Source organism: Diospyros lotus, chromosome 11 (assembly GCF_014633365.1).
Source record: "Diospyros lotus cultivar Yz01 chromosome 11, ASM1463336v1, whole genome shotgun sequence".
NCBI lineage: Eukaryota > Viridiplantae > Streptophyta > Magnoliopsida > Ericales > Ebenaceae > Diospyros > Diospyros lotus.
Genome location: NC_068348.1, coordinates 13,681,207 through 13,697,967, shown reverse-complemented (window position 1 = coordinate 13,697,967; position 16,761 = coordinate 13,681,207). Strand labels below are relative to the sequence as shown.

The following is a 16,761-nucleotide window of genomic DNA, read 5'->3' as shown; positions in this document are numbered from 1 at the left end:
GATGGTTGACTAAGTGATTAAGGTTGAAATCGTCATTAAGAGTTAATGAAGTTACCTTTAAGAGTTAACGGATTGGGTTCAATGATCAAATTAATAAGGAGCAATTGTCAAGAGTTGACGTGCATGTCGTTTATAGTTAACGGGGGCTTTAGTGTCATTATGAGATAATAAAAGTGATGTTAAGAGTTAATAGCGGGCTTAGATGCAATTTCTGGAAGTTTTGGATAAGGGGCCAAAATAGGTCGACAATTTTTTAAAACTATCAACTAATCCTTGTGAACAACGAACTATCGATCATTTTTGTCGATGACGCTGGCAGATTACACAACCGTTTGTCATCTTCTGTAACGGAAAGGTCGACGTGTGGCAACAGCGGACGATGGGAAGACGGGGAAGGACGACATGCGTCCTTGGCATGATTTCTTCTCTCTCACTTATCCCCTCTTGATCACTTTGTTTGTTTTCCCCTTTTTGTGTGCCCTATGGTTTCTATTTTGGGATATATATATATATGTTTGTGCTGAGTTCATGTGAGAGCTAATTGAAGTGTGTGTGCTAGTTCATTTTCTCGGCTATCCTTGTTCTTCTTCTACCAACCAAGAATCCCTAGCTTCCATTGCTCATTTTGCGTCCCTCATAACTATTGCTATTCATTGTTCTTGATAGTGAGACTATCAAGTTTGACAAACCTATCTTGATTTGTAACCCATATTTATTTTTGCCCTTAATCTCTCTTACTCTCTCTATCTAGCACAAAGATAGAGCAGAGGGATTCACCATCTCATCAGAGAATGGATTAGATAGGCCCCTCGTAGATTCGGGGGATGGTTCAGTCTAACCGAAGAAGTTTTGGAAGCTATTTTTGGAGCAAGGAATTGCTGCTACCAAGAGAATTTCAGCCTCTACTTTGACCTTCAAGAGTAGAAAGGTATACCTACTAAATCCCCTATCTTACGGTTTAGTTTTCGTTTGCATATGGACATCAAAAACGAGTCTTGCAAGGTGATTTTAGTTTATGTTTTTGCTACCTTCTTATGTGCTTTTGAAAAATGTTTTTTAAAACTGGCTAAACCCTTACATTGGTACACTTAATATTGGCGTTCCTCATCACTAGTTGAGCTTTTATAGTTTTGGGGACTACTATTTGTTTTGTAAGCATGGCTTGATATATGATATATTGAGAAAGTTAGGCTTTATGCATCTTTTGTCTAGGATGTTATATGTTGGTATTAACAAAAGAAGTTTATGGGTTTTATTGAGTTGTATCTTTTTCCATATATGATATAGGGAGTTATGTTATGAGGATGGTTGTTTTTGTTAGTATTATTCTACACCATTCTTATTGATGACCTTCTCACGATCTTTTATGCTAGCGGGAGCTCCGGGAGGTGGGCCATTACAAGCTTGGTATCAAAGCGAAGTTTAGAATGAGTCTTTGTACACATGGGCATGTGGAGTAGAGTTAAGGATATGTCTTATGGAATGATGTGAGTTTGAATAAAGGTATGCTTTATGAGCAGATATGGGTTTAAAGGTGGACTTAAGTTTTAAACATGTTGATTCTGCAGAAAGATGAGTGTTTGCAAAGAAAGGCCACCAACTCAGAGTCGAGGCTGTGGTCAGTCTACACCCGCACCTTTAGCCACCTTTGAGTCTCCAGGAAATTTGAGTGGAGACTGGCGTCAGGAGATGGCTGAACTATGAGGGCCTTTAGTAGGGATGCAAATGGCAATAGAGATGCTTACTGCTAATCAAGTGAGACAAGACCAAGTGCCCATGAAGCCCAGGGAAATCCGGTTAAACGTAATGCAGGTCAAACCCCTAATCCAGCGGTACAAGGGGTCAGAGGGTAGTATGGGTGGTTAGTTGCTTAAGGACTTTATGACGCGTCGACCCCTTGAGTTCTATGGAGGCGTTGATGTTTTGATAGTTGAGAGTTGGATGTTATCTATGGAGAAGCATTTACATTCGATGGGATGTGATGATGTTTAGAGAGTACGGTTAGCTTCTTTCTTATTGAGAGGTGACACGAAGCAATGGTGGGAAACCTTTAGGCAAAGGTATGAATGCAGGGAACCCGCATAGACAGAGTTTCAGGAGTCTTTTAATGAGAATTTCTTCCCCGAATGGATTAGGGAGTACAAAACCTATGAGTTCTGTAGCGACCCGTAAATAGCAAATTAATTTAATTACTTAGTTATTGTGTTAATCTAAATTAAAAGGAATATTAAAATAACTTGTTGTTATAAATAAAAATAAATTATGTGATTTTAAGGAAATAAGACATTAGGGTAATTAATTATGTTATTTTGGAATATTTTGGGAATAAGAAAAAAATTGAAATAAATTAAATTGTGGGATTTTTGGTAGTTTTGGGCATTAGTGTAATTAATAAGGGGGGTGAGTGTGTAAATAATGGAAGTTGGAGGGGCTGGTGCGATTTCAGGAAAAGGGACCAAAGGTCCCTTTAAATTTAATGGTTACTCTATATGGTTAAAGGCGAGTGTGGGCGCGGGTGGTTTGTGCGCGAGACGGGTGATGGGGCGGTCGCAGGATCGATTTCGCACGGGGGAGGGGGCTGCGTGCACTCGAGGCTAATTTTATTCAGCCTCTGGGCGTCCGAAACGATGCCGTTTCGATGAGGCGGTGGCCTCCCCAACGGCTGCTCCAGCGCTGCCACGTGGCCGTGCCTCCTCCGCTCATTTTTGGTCCTATTTAAGCCCGATTTCGGGCGTTTTTCTTCTAGCAGAACAGCCAGCAAATTAAAGAAAAGGAGGCAGCGTGCGCGAACGAGAAATTGGGAGATTTTGGGTGGAAAAATTCAGATTAAATCCAGTTTAATCGAAGATTTAAATTGCCAGGTATGTAGAAAAGCTAGTAATAAATATTCTATACGGTCGAAATTTCATTTAGAGCCCAATTTTCTTAATTTTGGCAAATAATTTGGGTGTTGTAGTTTGTATAAATTTTACCGTGTTTGGTCAAATCCAGCTTAAGGATATCTTCGCAAAGGCAAGATCTTTATGCCCTCCACAACGTTTTCTTCGTTGTCAACTTATTTGACCTCCCTTCGTTTGTTTTGGCTGTTAATAAATTATGAAATTTTAAACGGTTTGTTTTAAAATTTAATTTATTAAATTGATCTCGAGGATTTTATTCGTTGATTGCCTACGAGGGTTTGTGCCACCCCCATGTCTGTGGGAATGATGTCGTATTCACCCGGGGCTAGGTTTTTAGCTGTTCGGGTATTATTATGGATTTTGGTTGTTTATAGGCTGGAACGGTTGTGCAGTGGGGGCTAGGATCGGCTGTTTGGTGACGGAGTGACTGTTGTACGGTCTATCTTAGACCGTCGGCTAGTCTCTCCTAGTCACTGACCGTTGACCGGTGCCAGGCACTGCTGACTAGCTCTGCTGTTACGTGATTATAGCATGCCTGATTACATTTTATTCTTGTTGCATGGTTTGGTGTGCACATGGGTATGGGTTGCATGTTGGAGTTATCATGATTTGGTTATGCTTGGTCACGGACATTCTAGCTTGGTTATGATGCATCCAGCAAGGGCATATGCATCGCGTGTGGTTTACTATGTGGGCGGAGCATGGCCTGATGCCTGGATGTATGAGCGCCAGTGTATCACGTTGATGCTCACTAGCCATTGCATTTTTATGTGCATTGCATGGCTACTGGTAGTTATTAGTTCTCGGACGGGAGGACCGTTCCGAGGGAGCCTATGGCTCGGGTGTCGGGAGTACCGACATGGACATGGGTGACGGGAGTACCGTCCCGGGACAGCGCGCGCAGGTTTGTGGAGATTTAAGTTACCTTTCAGGGCAGTAGCAGGTTAGTATGGGACTTGGGTGCCAGGTGTCTTATGTGGGCCCCAATGTCCGGTATGTGTTTTTCTTTATGCTATGCGGTTGTGCTGTAGTGTCTCATGACTTGTGTGTATGTGTGGGACTATATTTGGGGTGATCTCCTCTTTTATTCATGTTATAGCCTACATTTTCTTATAACTTGCTGAGTCTTGCGACTCACCTTACTTTCCATCATTCCAGGTAAGGGAAAAGCGAAGGCCGAGGGCGAGGATCGTTCCACCTGGCAGCCAGCCGTGTCGGTAGGGTGTACATTTGGCTTGCCCCCATTGTCTCTGATATTTTGATAGGATTTTTGTTTCTTATTTTTGACTGTGCTGGGTTGTTCCTTGTATCTCCTATTTGTTGGCACAGGGTCTGTATATATTTTTATATACTGCATGACCGCTGTTCCAACGGGGTACTCGTGGGCGTGCATGTATATCGTTTTGCTTCCGCTGCTGTATTTCTTATGTATGCATGCCAGGGTATTTTTGTCTTGCATTTAATTCTTTTCCCTTATGTAAGTGCCTTCGTTCGGATAAACCAGGTGGTTGGGATATCCGGGCGGGGGTGCTTACAAGTTTATTGAACTAGTACAAGGTAAGAAGACTATGGGGCAATATGAGTAAGAGTTTATCTCCTTAGCCTAATTTACCTCGGACCTGGTGTCGTCAAAGGCCAAGAAAATGGCTAAGTTTCATAGGGGTTTACATGTGCACATTCGACATGCATTGGCAAGTGCACAGATTTTGGACTATCCCACCATGGTACAGAGAGCTGATGCCATTCAGCGGGATAGAAATGAAATGAAGACTGGACAGCTACTCAAAAAGGCTCAAGTTCATCTCATGGTGGTCATAGTAGGGAAAGGGAAAGAAGATGGGAAGGTGGTTCAACCAAAGGTATAGGGGGAATTTCATCATGTAACACTTGTGGCAAGCAGGATAAAGAGTCGTGTCGTTCAAATAGGGGGATATGTTATTATGTGGTCAGGTGGGGCACATGCGGAGGGATTGTGCTCAACGACAGGAGGCGGCAACTGCCTAGGATGTGATATGTTTTAGATGTGGCAAAAGAGGCCACTGAGCCAACAGTTGCTCACAACCACCTCAATTCAGGGACCAAAGGTTAAGAGGTCAAGGCCAGAGAGGCCTACTAAGAGACCGAGAAGGCCTAGGATGCAGGGGGTAGCTCCGCAGACACTAGCACCACCCTAGAGGTCTTTTGTTACAGATCGACCTCATGAGGAGTTGTGTTATGAGAATTGTTGTTTTTGTTAGAATTGTTTTGCACCATTCCTATTGATTACCTTCTCATGGATCTCCTATGCTAGCGGGAGCTCCAAGAGATGGATAGTTACACTTAGTCTTGGGGACTAGGAGGGCTTACTTGTGATTAAGTAAGAGGTTATAGTGAAATATCTAAAATCCTTAGTGAGGAATTAAGGGAGTGGATTAGGCCATTTGGCTGAACCACTATAAATCGTTTGTGTCCCTTTATTGTTTTTTACTCTTTATTTCATTTATTGTACTAAGCAAACCCTCATTTACCCTCATTTTCTTTAAAATTATTATATTTCTTTAAAAATGATTTCAAGTTCAATTAATTTTTTTAAAATAACACAATTGACTTCCCTCTTGAGTTATGGTGCCATTGCTATACAATTATAACAATTGGTATCAGAGCCAAGTTTCCATTCTTTTCAAAGGTCTAACAACCTAGGGTTAAAGATCCTCAATGGCACATATTTTCGATTCATCTCAATTTGAGGGTGAAAGCACTTCTCGTCCTCCTTTCTTTTAGTGGATCTAACTATGGCTATTAGAAGAAATGTATGTCTTGTTTTCTTATGCAGGACATAAATCATACTAGACGTCATCTAAATCTAGCATTAGGGCACTAATACCAAAAAAAAATTATTAGGTCCTTTGAACCCCCACCAGCAAAGAGTGGTCCACATCAATTGCAAGAACCTTCAACACAGCTTTACTGTTGGCACCCATCGACAAAACCCCACCCTCCCACTAGCAAGCCGAACTCCATTAGCACGATTCTTCTCACCGCAGCCACCAGCATAACCTCGTAGAGAGGGTTCCCCAGAAAAGGGCTCTAGATTAATTACACAATTAAGCACTTTTGGTAATCGATTGCAACATGTCATTACTCGAGCATATAATGTTGGAATAAATGTATGGCAGTGTAGATAAATTTAAAAATTTTTGTATATCAGACATGCACAGCAGAAGTCATAAATACGCACACCATACACAGCTTGGGTATTTAAGCAGTACAATATTTCATTATATGAAATACAATAAATAACATACCTATAGCCCGATGTCAGGTGGGTGTAGAAACTATTTTTACATTGAGATCGATTCACCCCAAGCTGTGGTAGGCCTAGTCTATCCACACTTAGCCAGCAACCCAGTACTACGTCACAATCCTCATCTCGTGCTAGCCTAAAGAAGTTGATTCACCAGCACTTGTGTGTTTCACATAACACTCTAAAATTTTTTGCACCTAACTTTTACACTATGTAAATTTAATCAAAAGCAAGAGCAGAAGGAAACAACAAAGTAGAAGCCAAGTAACCTACCTTTGTAATTTCTCCCATCCAATTTCAATTCATCAGTTGCCTCCACCACCCTCTCCAATTTCATGCCAAGTGTAATCCACTACATTTGGCTAGGGTGGCGCGGGAGTCGACTAGTAACCTCAAGGAGTCGATTGCCAAGGGCAATCGACTCTTTGGATGAGTCAATCGACTTTGTTGTTGTTTCTATTAAAAACTGCAACTTGATGCACTAACAATTAGCAAATTGTAACCAACCTATTAGAGTTTAATGAACCGTTGCCATTAACATTTAATGACATATCCAAAACCATCATGTTGAGAAATTTGTGTTTTGATTTTATGAAAAAAGATTTTTTTTGGATAAAATTAAATGAGAAAATATATTTTAATAAATTTAGTTCATTGATGATATCCAAAACATTTTAAAAACTTCTTAAGTTTGTTGATTTTTTAATCAAGTAAAATGCTCAATATAATCGAGTATATGTTCATATTAATCGAGTATTTATTCAATCAATTGAGTACATGTTGAATATAATCGAGTATTTCATAAAGTATGTGAGAGTCAATCGAGTAAACTCTTTGTGATAATTGAGTAAATCTTTTGAAATTATTTTTTTTAAAAATCCAATTGAGTATGTTTTGAATATAATTAAGTAATGCTCAGTTTATTTTCAAATTAGTCGATTACATATATGTATATAATTGAGTAAAGGTTTAATTTAATTGACTATCAAAATTCTTATACTTGAGTGTGCTATACAATTTTCTATTATCTTGAATTTAATCCAGTAAATAGTTTTTATAATCGAGTATTAATCTTTTGTACTTGTGTAAATCTTTTTGATAATTGAGCATCTCTATGTTATATCTTATGAGTATCTTCTTACTCAAGTAATTTTCTTTATAATTGACTAATATATTTTTGTACTCGAGTAAATATCTTTTCTTCACCGAGTAAAGATTGGTTGGAATCTGGCTAAGTCTCTGAACCTAAATATAATTGAGTGCCATTTGATTGTACTCTAGTAAAGATCCAAAATAGTTGAGTAAACTTAGTCTTGTAATCAAGTAAATAATGCAAGTTTCTGAAGCTTCTATATTAGTCGAGTAATGGCTTAGTCATACTTGAGTAAGTCTTTCATAAAATCGATTATATAGTATATCCAATAAAGTAAGAATCTATATTAATCAAGTAAGCCTAAAACTTAGTTGAGTATTGTCTGGCAAATTTTGAAAAATATAGTTGTTTGATGTATTGATTGAATGCTGTCAGTTTCATATTTTCAGTTCATTAAATACATTTTGGATAACATAGGTGTACTTTTGTGAATTTATATATGTTATTTAATACTCATAGAGAGAAAAAGTAGTAGTTGTGACTCAATTGAAACATTTCAATTGTCATTTACCATGTCAATTAACATTAAATGCAAGAAATCTATAAATAAAAGATGTATGAAGAAGGTTAGAACAATTGAATACACACACAAGAACTCTTCCCAAGAGCTTTAAGTGATCATTCAAAAGCTTTCTACTTCTCATGAGCTTATCTATATTATCCTTCAATGAGATTTTTCAAAGAGAGTGTCTTACATTCATATTTTGTAACTCTTTATCAAGAGAAAGTTTAAGTATTTACTATTTTATTTTATATTTTTCTCTTGAGAAATATTTTCACAATATTTTTGAAATTTTGTAAAGGTTGCGCCTTATCCTTGAAAGGCGATGATTGTAGCTGAACCAAGTTTGAAAAAAAATCAACTGTAAATGTTGTGTAGCTGATCCTGTGTAAAGGCTATAAGGTAATAATATACATTTTGTATGTTTGCAAGATCCTTGGTTGTGAACCAAGATAGTAGGTTAAACTTTATAACCGAACCACTTTAAATCCAGTGTGTAGCATTCTTACTTTCCTTGCATTCTTATTTCAAATTTATTTATTTAAGTTTAAATTTTAAAAAAGGTGAAAAAATTAATTCACCCTCCTTTTAAACTAACAAATTTATCACATCATTAACTTTTAATAATGTTCGAGATACAACAAGTGCATAGCGCTAATGCCAGATGCCACGTTATATGGTATGTGACTTTATATGTTCACTGTTTGTTAACAAATAGATAGCACCAAAACCCGTTTGGCACTGACTGAAACACTTTGACCCATCACAAGAATTTTTTCATATTCTAATGATGATCTAAAAAGTCTTGGGAAACGCCTAGTACCAATCCAGGATAATATAGAATTCAATGAATTCTAATTTCAAGTGAGTCTATTACAGTTGACGATTATTGTGTATTATAATTCTTTCATCACTCAATGTCCCAACCAAGCGAGAGTTATTGTATGATAAACTCACAAACACTATAACTATGTGTCAGATCTTATAAGCATGACTAGATGACACTTCACAAAATACTTTCCTGATTAATCATGTTAAAAAAATCTAAGAATTCATTCATATAATAAAATGGAGAGTTTAATGAATGATGATAAACTTTCCTTTTATTAATCATATACAAAGATACATCACATGCATTAATTATATGTCATTTAAATCTAGTATTAGGGCATATCACTAACATATAATACCTATTAGTTGATCAATTTATTAATTACATAGACTGACTCTCTATATAGCACAATATACTCAACTAAGATATTCATTTACTTAATTAAGATAAAATTTTACTTGATTAAACCTATCTCTTAGTTGATTAATGTCCAACTACACTGACTTGGCATTTTTCAGGCGATATATTACTCGAATCAGATAATTAATTACTCAATTAAAGATAAGATATACTTGATTACTAATCTTTTTTAGTCGATTAAGGATATAAGCATAGATGCTTACTATTTTAGTTCTATTTCTTACTTGATTACCAAATTTCACTTGATTAATATCTTAGTTAGCCAAATACTATTCAAATTACTCGATTGAAAGATTTTCAAAGTAGTATTCAAGTACATCAATCATATATTCGATTTAGCCTTAAAATATTCGAAAGATACTTGATTGAACTAACAAAGTAGTCAAGTATGACTATATGTCACTTAATTAATCGTTTTCTTTACTTGATTACATATTCCTATTATTTGACTAATAATCATAGTTAGTCGACTAGTCATTTTCATTACTTTAATAAAGCTTTTTAGCTTAATACTTTAAGTTTATAAGCAATTAATACATTAAGGAATTAAGTTCTACTCGATCTTATTAAAAAGTTAGTCGAGTACATCATTTATTATTTCGACTAAATTTTTTTTTTTTTTGTTGATTAAAGAAAGATCATTCTATTGAGTGCGCGCGCGCGCGCACATATATATAAAAACACAACATATTTCACAAGTATGCAATTCTTCAAGTAAACTGTTTTTTCCATTCACATTTACTCGATCAAAATTATATATAAGACGACTAATTATTTTGCCTCAATTAAATCGTTAAACTCTAAAGACTTTTACTGGATTAACATTAACAACATGATGATTCAAAATCTTGACACTTTGATTATTGATTAAATATTCAAGAATTAAACACTCAGTACTTGATCAACCTAATGTTAAATCTTTTACACACTTGAATGATTTTACTTACCAAGCAACAAACATTCAACTTTTAAATATTTGAAGGATCTTTCATTTATCAAACTTTAATCATCAAGAATCTTAAGTACTTGGTGTTTTTCCTTCTAATAATCAATTTAAATAATTTTCTAGAACTCAAGTATGAATGTATCAAAATCATTTTTATTTGAGTTTCTTCTTCAAGACCTTGAATGAATGTTTATCCATAAATCCATTCATTTTATATCAAAGGCATTCAAGTCTTCTTTTTCATCCGAACTTTATGTATTACTATATGAACACATATTTGAATGCTTAAGATATCATTTTTAAGTCATTTAAGCAAACTCTTATGAGCAACAAGTGATTTGATTCAAGCATAAGTTCGAAATCTTAGAGCAATATATAAGAATAACCATATTGAGATAATTTACATTCAGCTTTTCATCATCAAGAGAACCTCAACGCATCCTCAAATTATCAATAAAGTTTTACACACAAACATTCATTATTATCAAAATTAAAATCAAACTCAACAGATTTCCATAGCCATTTTTAAATCACAAGGATCCTATGTGGAACTCACCCAAATTATAAGGAGTATGGAGACAATTTATCACAATTTTAATTTGAAAATAATTTTAAAAACCACGCAGAATAAGCTGTTGCTATTTCTTAAAATTAGTTCTTCAAATCATTTACTCTAATGTATCTTAATTAGAAAAATAAAAAATAATTTATAATTTTGTGAAGACCATAATAATAATAATAATAATAAACTTTCCGTCCAATTTTTAATTTTAGTGCATGATTGGAGGTTGGCTTGGCTTCAACACTTGGCGGCTTGGCCCTGTCAAGTCTGACCCCCACCCTCAAACGCGTTAAGACTTTCCTTCTCCCGGTCAAATGCGAGTGTGATTTTGTTCACCTCCTTTAATGGGTGACAATCACCCTCACTGTTTTTGTAAGAGTGAAAAGTAACAAAACAGCATGGGAGTAATTTTTTATTGTCGTTCTGTTACTTTTCACCCTCACAAAAACAGTGAGGGTGCCGTTCCGTTACTTTTCACCCTCACAAAAGCAGTGAGAGTGATGGTCACCCTCGTTAAAGGAGGTGAACAAAATCGCACTCGTCAAATGCTAATACTTGTAGGAGAAATAGGAAAACCAATTTATCAACATTTACACGGTAAATTATATTTTTATAAAAAATTTAAAATAAGAAGTGGGTATATTTTTTTATAATTACTAATTATTTTAAAAATATTTCTCATAATATAATATTATAAAATTTATGCTTTTTGATATCATTAGTTAATTAAGGAAATGAACCTCATTTTATCAAGTATAGTATTATTTCTTTAACATTTATCAAAATGTTGCTAAAATCTATCTATCAAACCTATAATAACAACCATAATAAGGGAAGAGAGAGACCTCAAGATAACAACCACATTTATGAGTATGAATTTTATTATGAAACACTTAAAAAAAAAAAAGAATTTTATTATGAAACAATGATAATTGTTTATTTTGTATAGAGTTGTTTTGAAAATCCTAGAATTAAAGTGAGAATTTATAAATGATTGTGCTACTTGTACATATAGGACTACAAAAAGAGTTACACACATAAGTCAAAATGATGAAAATACTTTCTCTAGGTAAATTTATTTTTCTTTACCCAGCAATCCCGTAGTCGTCTCATTTCTTATCTCTTTCTATTTCCCATGATTTTTTTTAGCAATTGTTCGTCGTTGCCTTTGTCTTGTTTCTCGCACGCTGGTCGTTACTCAGGATGCAACGGTGATCGCAGGTGAGAGGTAAAATGGCACGAAGTGGTGAAGTAATAAGGTGAAAGGAGCGACGAGTAGTTGCTGAAAGCGATCATGGAAAGATGAAAGAAATAAGAAATGAAATAGCTATAGAGTCACTAGATAAGATGAGAGAGGGAGGAAATAAAGGAAGAAGATAAAAGAGCTTTTATAATTTTACAAGTTAAGTAAAGACATTTTCGCGTTTGAGTTGTTTTTGTTTTTTTTTTTTTTTTTTTTTTTTTTGTAGTTGAAGGTACAAGTAACAAATGACAATTTCCTCAGAAAGGCAGGTAGGTGGCATAAACAATTATGATAAATTCAAGGGGCATAACTGTAAATTACGAAATATAAAACGCCGTCAGTCAAATCCTTCGTCGACAAGACACAGTTCGGCCCGCCGTTTGATACCTTTCAACGTTTGGCTTTGGCTAGTCAATGTATCGCATCAAACCCCCTAATAATTACCCCTCGGGGACTCTCTCTCTCTCTCTGGAAAAAGCTCTTTCTCTCGGTCTTGGATCAGCACGATCTGTTCCCCCAATTCGTTGTTTTTGGTAGAATTGAAGATTGGAGGAGCTTGAATCGACATGTCGATGTCTGATTCCGACACCTCCTCTCAGGGCAGCGAGTACAAGAACTTCCGGCAACTTACCCGTGATCGTGAGTCTGCCAAACTCTCTCTCTCTCTCTCTCTCTCTCTCTCTCGTAACCATGCTTCACTGATGCGGAATTTAGTTCTAATTTGCGGCGCACGGATATGCTTTACTTGATTCATTTGATTTCGATTCATTTGCTTGTTTAACTTGCTCTCAATTTGTTCAACTGGAAATATTGATTAGAAAAAAAGGTTGTTTGATTATACCGGCCAAGGATGCTGGTTATGCTGATGAAACTCAAAGTAAAATGCTTATTTCATCAGAGATTCTATTAGACAGTTGAAAGATATTAAAGAAGACGTCTCTTAGGCTCTCAATTTTTTCATGCAAAACGAGTTCAAGAGGGGGATGGGAAGCATTGAGGGCACCTTAACTTATTCAAACAAAGTAAGCAACGCTTGTCATTTTGAGTGAGTCAAAACGCGTACCTGTAAAAGCTCTGTAACTGTGATCTGTATAATGCCTCGCAATCTTTAGTTTATCAGGGAATTGGTTGGCATTTAAACTTCGACCATGATAGGCACCACTAGAAGGTACTCATTGCCCATAAAAATGTTCATTATGATTGGAGAACTTGAATAGGTGGAAGGTAGCATCAATTTCCTTTCTCAAAATTGAAATTGATGCCTCATCTTGGAAAATAATTTATGGGAATTTGGTCTATAAATTGTTTGTGAGGTAAAATGGAGATAAATTGATGCTATAAATTGTTTGGTCTATAAATGGTCTATAAATTGTTTAAGTGAATTGTTTAATGATCCTTAATTGCAATTGATTGTGGAGAATGTGAAAATATTCGTGGGGAAGTTGTACCCAGCAAATGGAGCCTTGTGTTTTCGTACGGCTTTCTGATCTCCCTTGTTCACCCTTTTGCACATGTACACATATGTTGATATATACATCTTTATTCATAGCCTTTTCTACGATGTCAGGGTTGGGAGGATTGCAGGCTTTGGTCATTTTTTTTAAATATATATTTTACCTATAATCTTCAACATGTTGTTTTAAGAGGTCTACAATGAAAAATGAAATTTAAGCAATCTATGATTGAAAATAATTACAAATTTTAATGAGAAGGAATAGGTCGGCATAGAGGCAGTAAAAGGAGACAATCAAGTGTACTTATGTCATTAGTAATAATATTTAAATGATGGATATAATTTTCACTGTGGCTAGAATTCTAAATGTTGATTAATGTCAGTAAGACAGCTGGCAATATTGTTGAGTTGGAAATTGCATCTTCATGGGTGTGCCACTTAATTTTGTATGAACTGAAAGTGCTTAGATGTTGCAAATAAATTGTAGCAAGAGGAATTAGGAAGTCAAAAATCAACTAGATACATTTCTTATCTCATAAAAGAAGGGACAAACAAAATAAAAGAAGTGATAGAGGAAAGCTCCATGAAGAAGACATTGTTGGGGAAGGTCTAAGCTGTGAATTTAGAGGCCACTGCATATTCACTGAGTTTCTTCTATTAGATGATTAATTGTAAATAGGTTATCCACGTTAATAAAAAAAGTTAGTGGCAATAGAGCTGCATGTTCTTTGACAAGAAGTGTCCGGAAAAGTCTGATCTACAAATACCACGGAATCTCAGATGCAATGAAATTGTTGTATGAAGCATGGAAATACAAAACTGATTTATTTTGTTATCCTGATTGTTTTCACTGGAACTATGCTTGATTAATTGCTTATCTATTTAATTATTGATTTTGAATGTAAATTTACAGGGTTATTGTATGAAATGCTTCGATCTGCCAAAACTGGGGACTCAAAATCAACATGGAAGGTATAAGCAGCTTGTATTAAAATGTCTTTTGCAATTTTCATTTTTTTTCATTATCATAATGTTTTGCAGGGTTATTTATCATGCTTATTACTTTTGCAATCATTTAATTGTTACTTATAATCATGATACGTACTAAGTATTTTCATATATAAATACTATTTTATTTTGTTCCTCTTTTGTGTTCAATAGAACAATGAAGCTTTATTCAACAAGCTTTCTCACTCCTTCTTTCCCTGTCAATAGGGGATTTTTATTGCGGTGAGTCCAACACCTTAGACTGAAATTTAGGATGCGTATTCTAATATCATTTGTGACTGGGCAGTCACAGGTTTGAGTTGTGGAAGCAGTCTCTTTGTTAGAAAAGCAAAGGGGGAGGCTTCGTAAAAGTATGATCCTATGTAAACTCATTCAAAGTGGGGAGTCTCATGCATTAGGGATGCCTTTTTGTATTACTGTTGGAAATCAGGAATGATTTGGCTGTCCACATGACCGAATCATTAGCTGTCTCTTTTATTTTGTGCTACTAAATATAGCTTAGTCTAATAGGAAATAGAATATGCATAACTGTAATTAGCAGTTTTCTATTCCTGTTGTTTCCTATTATTGTATAAATTTGTCATTGATGTAGATTCCTAGTCTAAGAATAAAATATATGTATATAAACTGATGTACACACCAGTGATGAATATAGAGACTCATTCTCATATACAATCATCTTTCTACTCAAGTATTGTCTTTTAATTATTTAGTTGCCCTAATTTATACTCGAGTAAATCTTATTGTTAGTCAGCTAACCTAATCCATTACTCGAGTAAGCCTCTCACCCTTACTTGAGGAAGCCTACTAGCCGATCACCTTTTGTTCATGGTATCAGAGCCACCTTAAAAGAACCCTAGCTGTTCAATTGAAGCTCTGTTTTCACCATGTCTAAAATTTCATTTGAGTCTTGTATCTCTATGCCAACCCCAAACCTACATGGAAATTTTGAGACTTAGTCCAGTCCTGCCCAATTCACCACCATTAGGTTGAATAGTGATAACTTTCTACATTAGTCTCAATCTATTCGGATGTACATACGTGGACGCAACAAGATTGGATATTTAACCGATGACACAAAGGCGCCTAATGAGAAGGATCCAGCCTACTCGACATGGGATGCAGAAAATTTCATGGTCATGACATGGTTGGTGAATTCAATGGAAGAAGAAATTAGTGTAAATTATATGTGCTATGCAGCGTCAAAGGAACTTTGGGACAATGTCACCCAAATGTACTTAGATTTGGGAAATCAGTCCCAAGGATACGAGCTGACCCTCAAACTAGGTGAGATTCGGCAACAAGGAGACAATGTTACAAAATATTTCAATTCATTGAAAAGGTTGTGGCAAGATCTAGATCTATTCAATGACTATGAATGGAAATCTCTTGAAGATTGCAAAACTACAAGAAGATGGTAAAAAACCACAGAATTTTCAAGTTCCTAGTTAGAATTAACATCGGTTTTGATGAAGTCAGAGGTTGAATACTCGGTAGGCAACCCCTCCCATCTCTTAGTGAAGTGTTTTATGAAGTCAGAAGGGAAGAAAGTCGGAGGAAGGTTATGTGTTGGAAAAAAACTGAGAATATACACACTGAAACTTTGGTAATGGTGGCTGATGCTAAGGTTTATAAGGTGAGCCAGTAGGAGAAAACCTAAAGTTTGGTGTGATCATTGTAATAAATCCCATCATACATGGGAGACCTGTTGGGTTATTCATGAGAAACCAAAAACTGGAAACCCAAGAATAGCAAGAAACGAAGTTGTACTTACCAGTGTTCTAAAAGGCAGCCTAGGCAATCACCTAGACAGGGGCTGCCGTGAATACTTCCAAATCGACACCCCTAGGTGCGGGGCCCAATTAATCAGGCCTAATCGGTGCCTAGACGGCCCAGGCAGTCGCTGCCTGGGTCGTGCGCCGCCTGGGCCGGCCAAACATGTGTGTATGCTAATATTGAGCTGTTCGGTATTGTCCCTTTCTTTTTCTCTCTCTCTCTCATCGCTTTCCCTTTCTCTCGTCGCTATTGCTTTCCCTTTCTCTCTCTCATTGCTTTCTCGTTCTCTCTTTTGTCCCGCGCTGCTTAGGTCGTCTCTCGTGGACTTGTTGCTTTCTCTCTCTTGTTGCCGCCGCTGCCAATTGTCTCTTTGCCGTTCTTTCCCTGCCGATTCTTGCTCTTCTTCCTCCGGTACGTATGGCCATCATTTGGTTTGCAATTCTTCTTCCTTTGGTACAAAAAACCATGATTCGGACAACTAGTGATTCGGACAGCTCTGATACCAACCGTGCACACGCTTTGTTATTTTGCTCTTGTTCATCTTTCTTATTTGTCTGTGTTGTATTTTGTTGGTGGCCTTGTTATTTTTGTTCTGTCTTTGTTTGATTCTATTGTTTGTAACACTAATAAGCTGTGTTTCACAAAGTCTAAACCCTAAACTTAATAATCTATGTTAATGTTTC

The 16,761-nt window shown here is 36.1% G+C and overlaps 1 protein-coding gene across 1 annotated transcript in view; it reads left to right on the top strand.

Moving 5' to 3' along the window:
• The first annotated feature begins 12,256 nt into the window (after positions 1 to 12,256).
• Positions 12,257 to 16,761, top strand: part of LOC127813710 (SNARE-interacting protein KEULE) — a 72,777-nt gene continuing 68,272 nt past the window's right edge. Inside the window, exons 1-2 of the mRNA XM_052354827.1 lie at positions 12,257 to 12,480; positions 14,208 to 14,266. Of these exons, the coding sequence (XP_052210787.1) occupies positions 12,408 to 12,480; positions 14,208 to 14,266 (132 nt within the window). The 5' untranslated portion in view covers positions 12,257 to 12,407. The remainder of the gene's footprint in view (positions 12,481 to 14,207; positions 14,267 to 16,761) is intronic.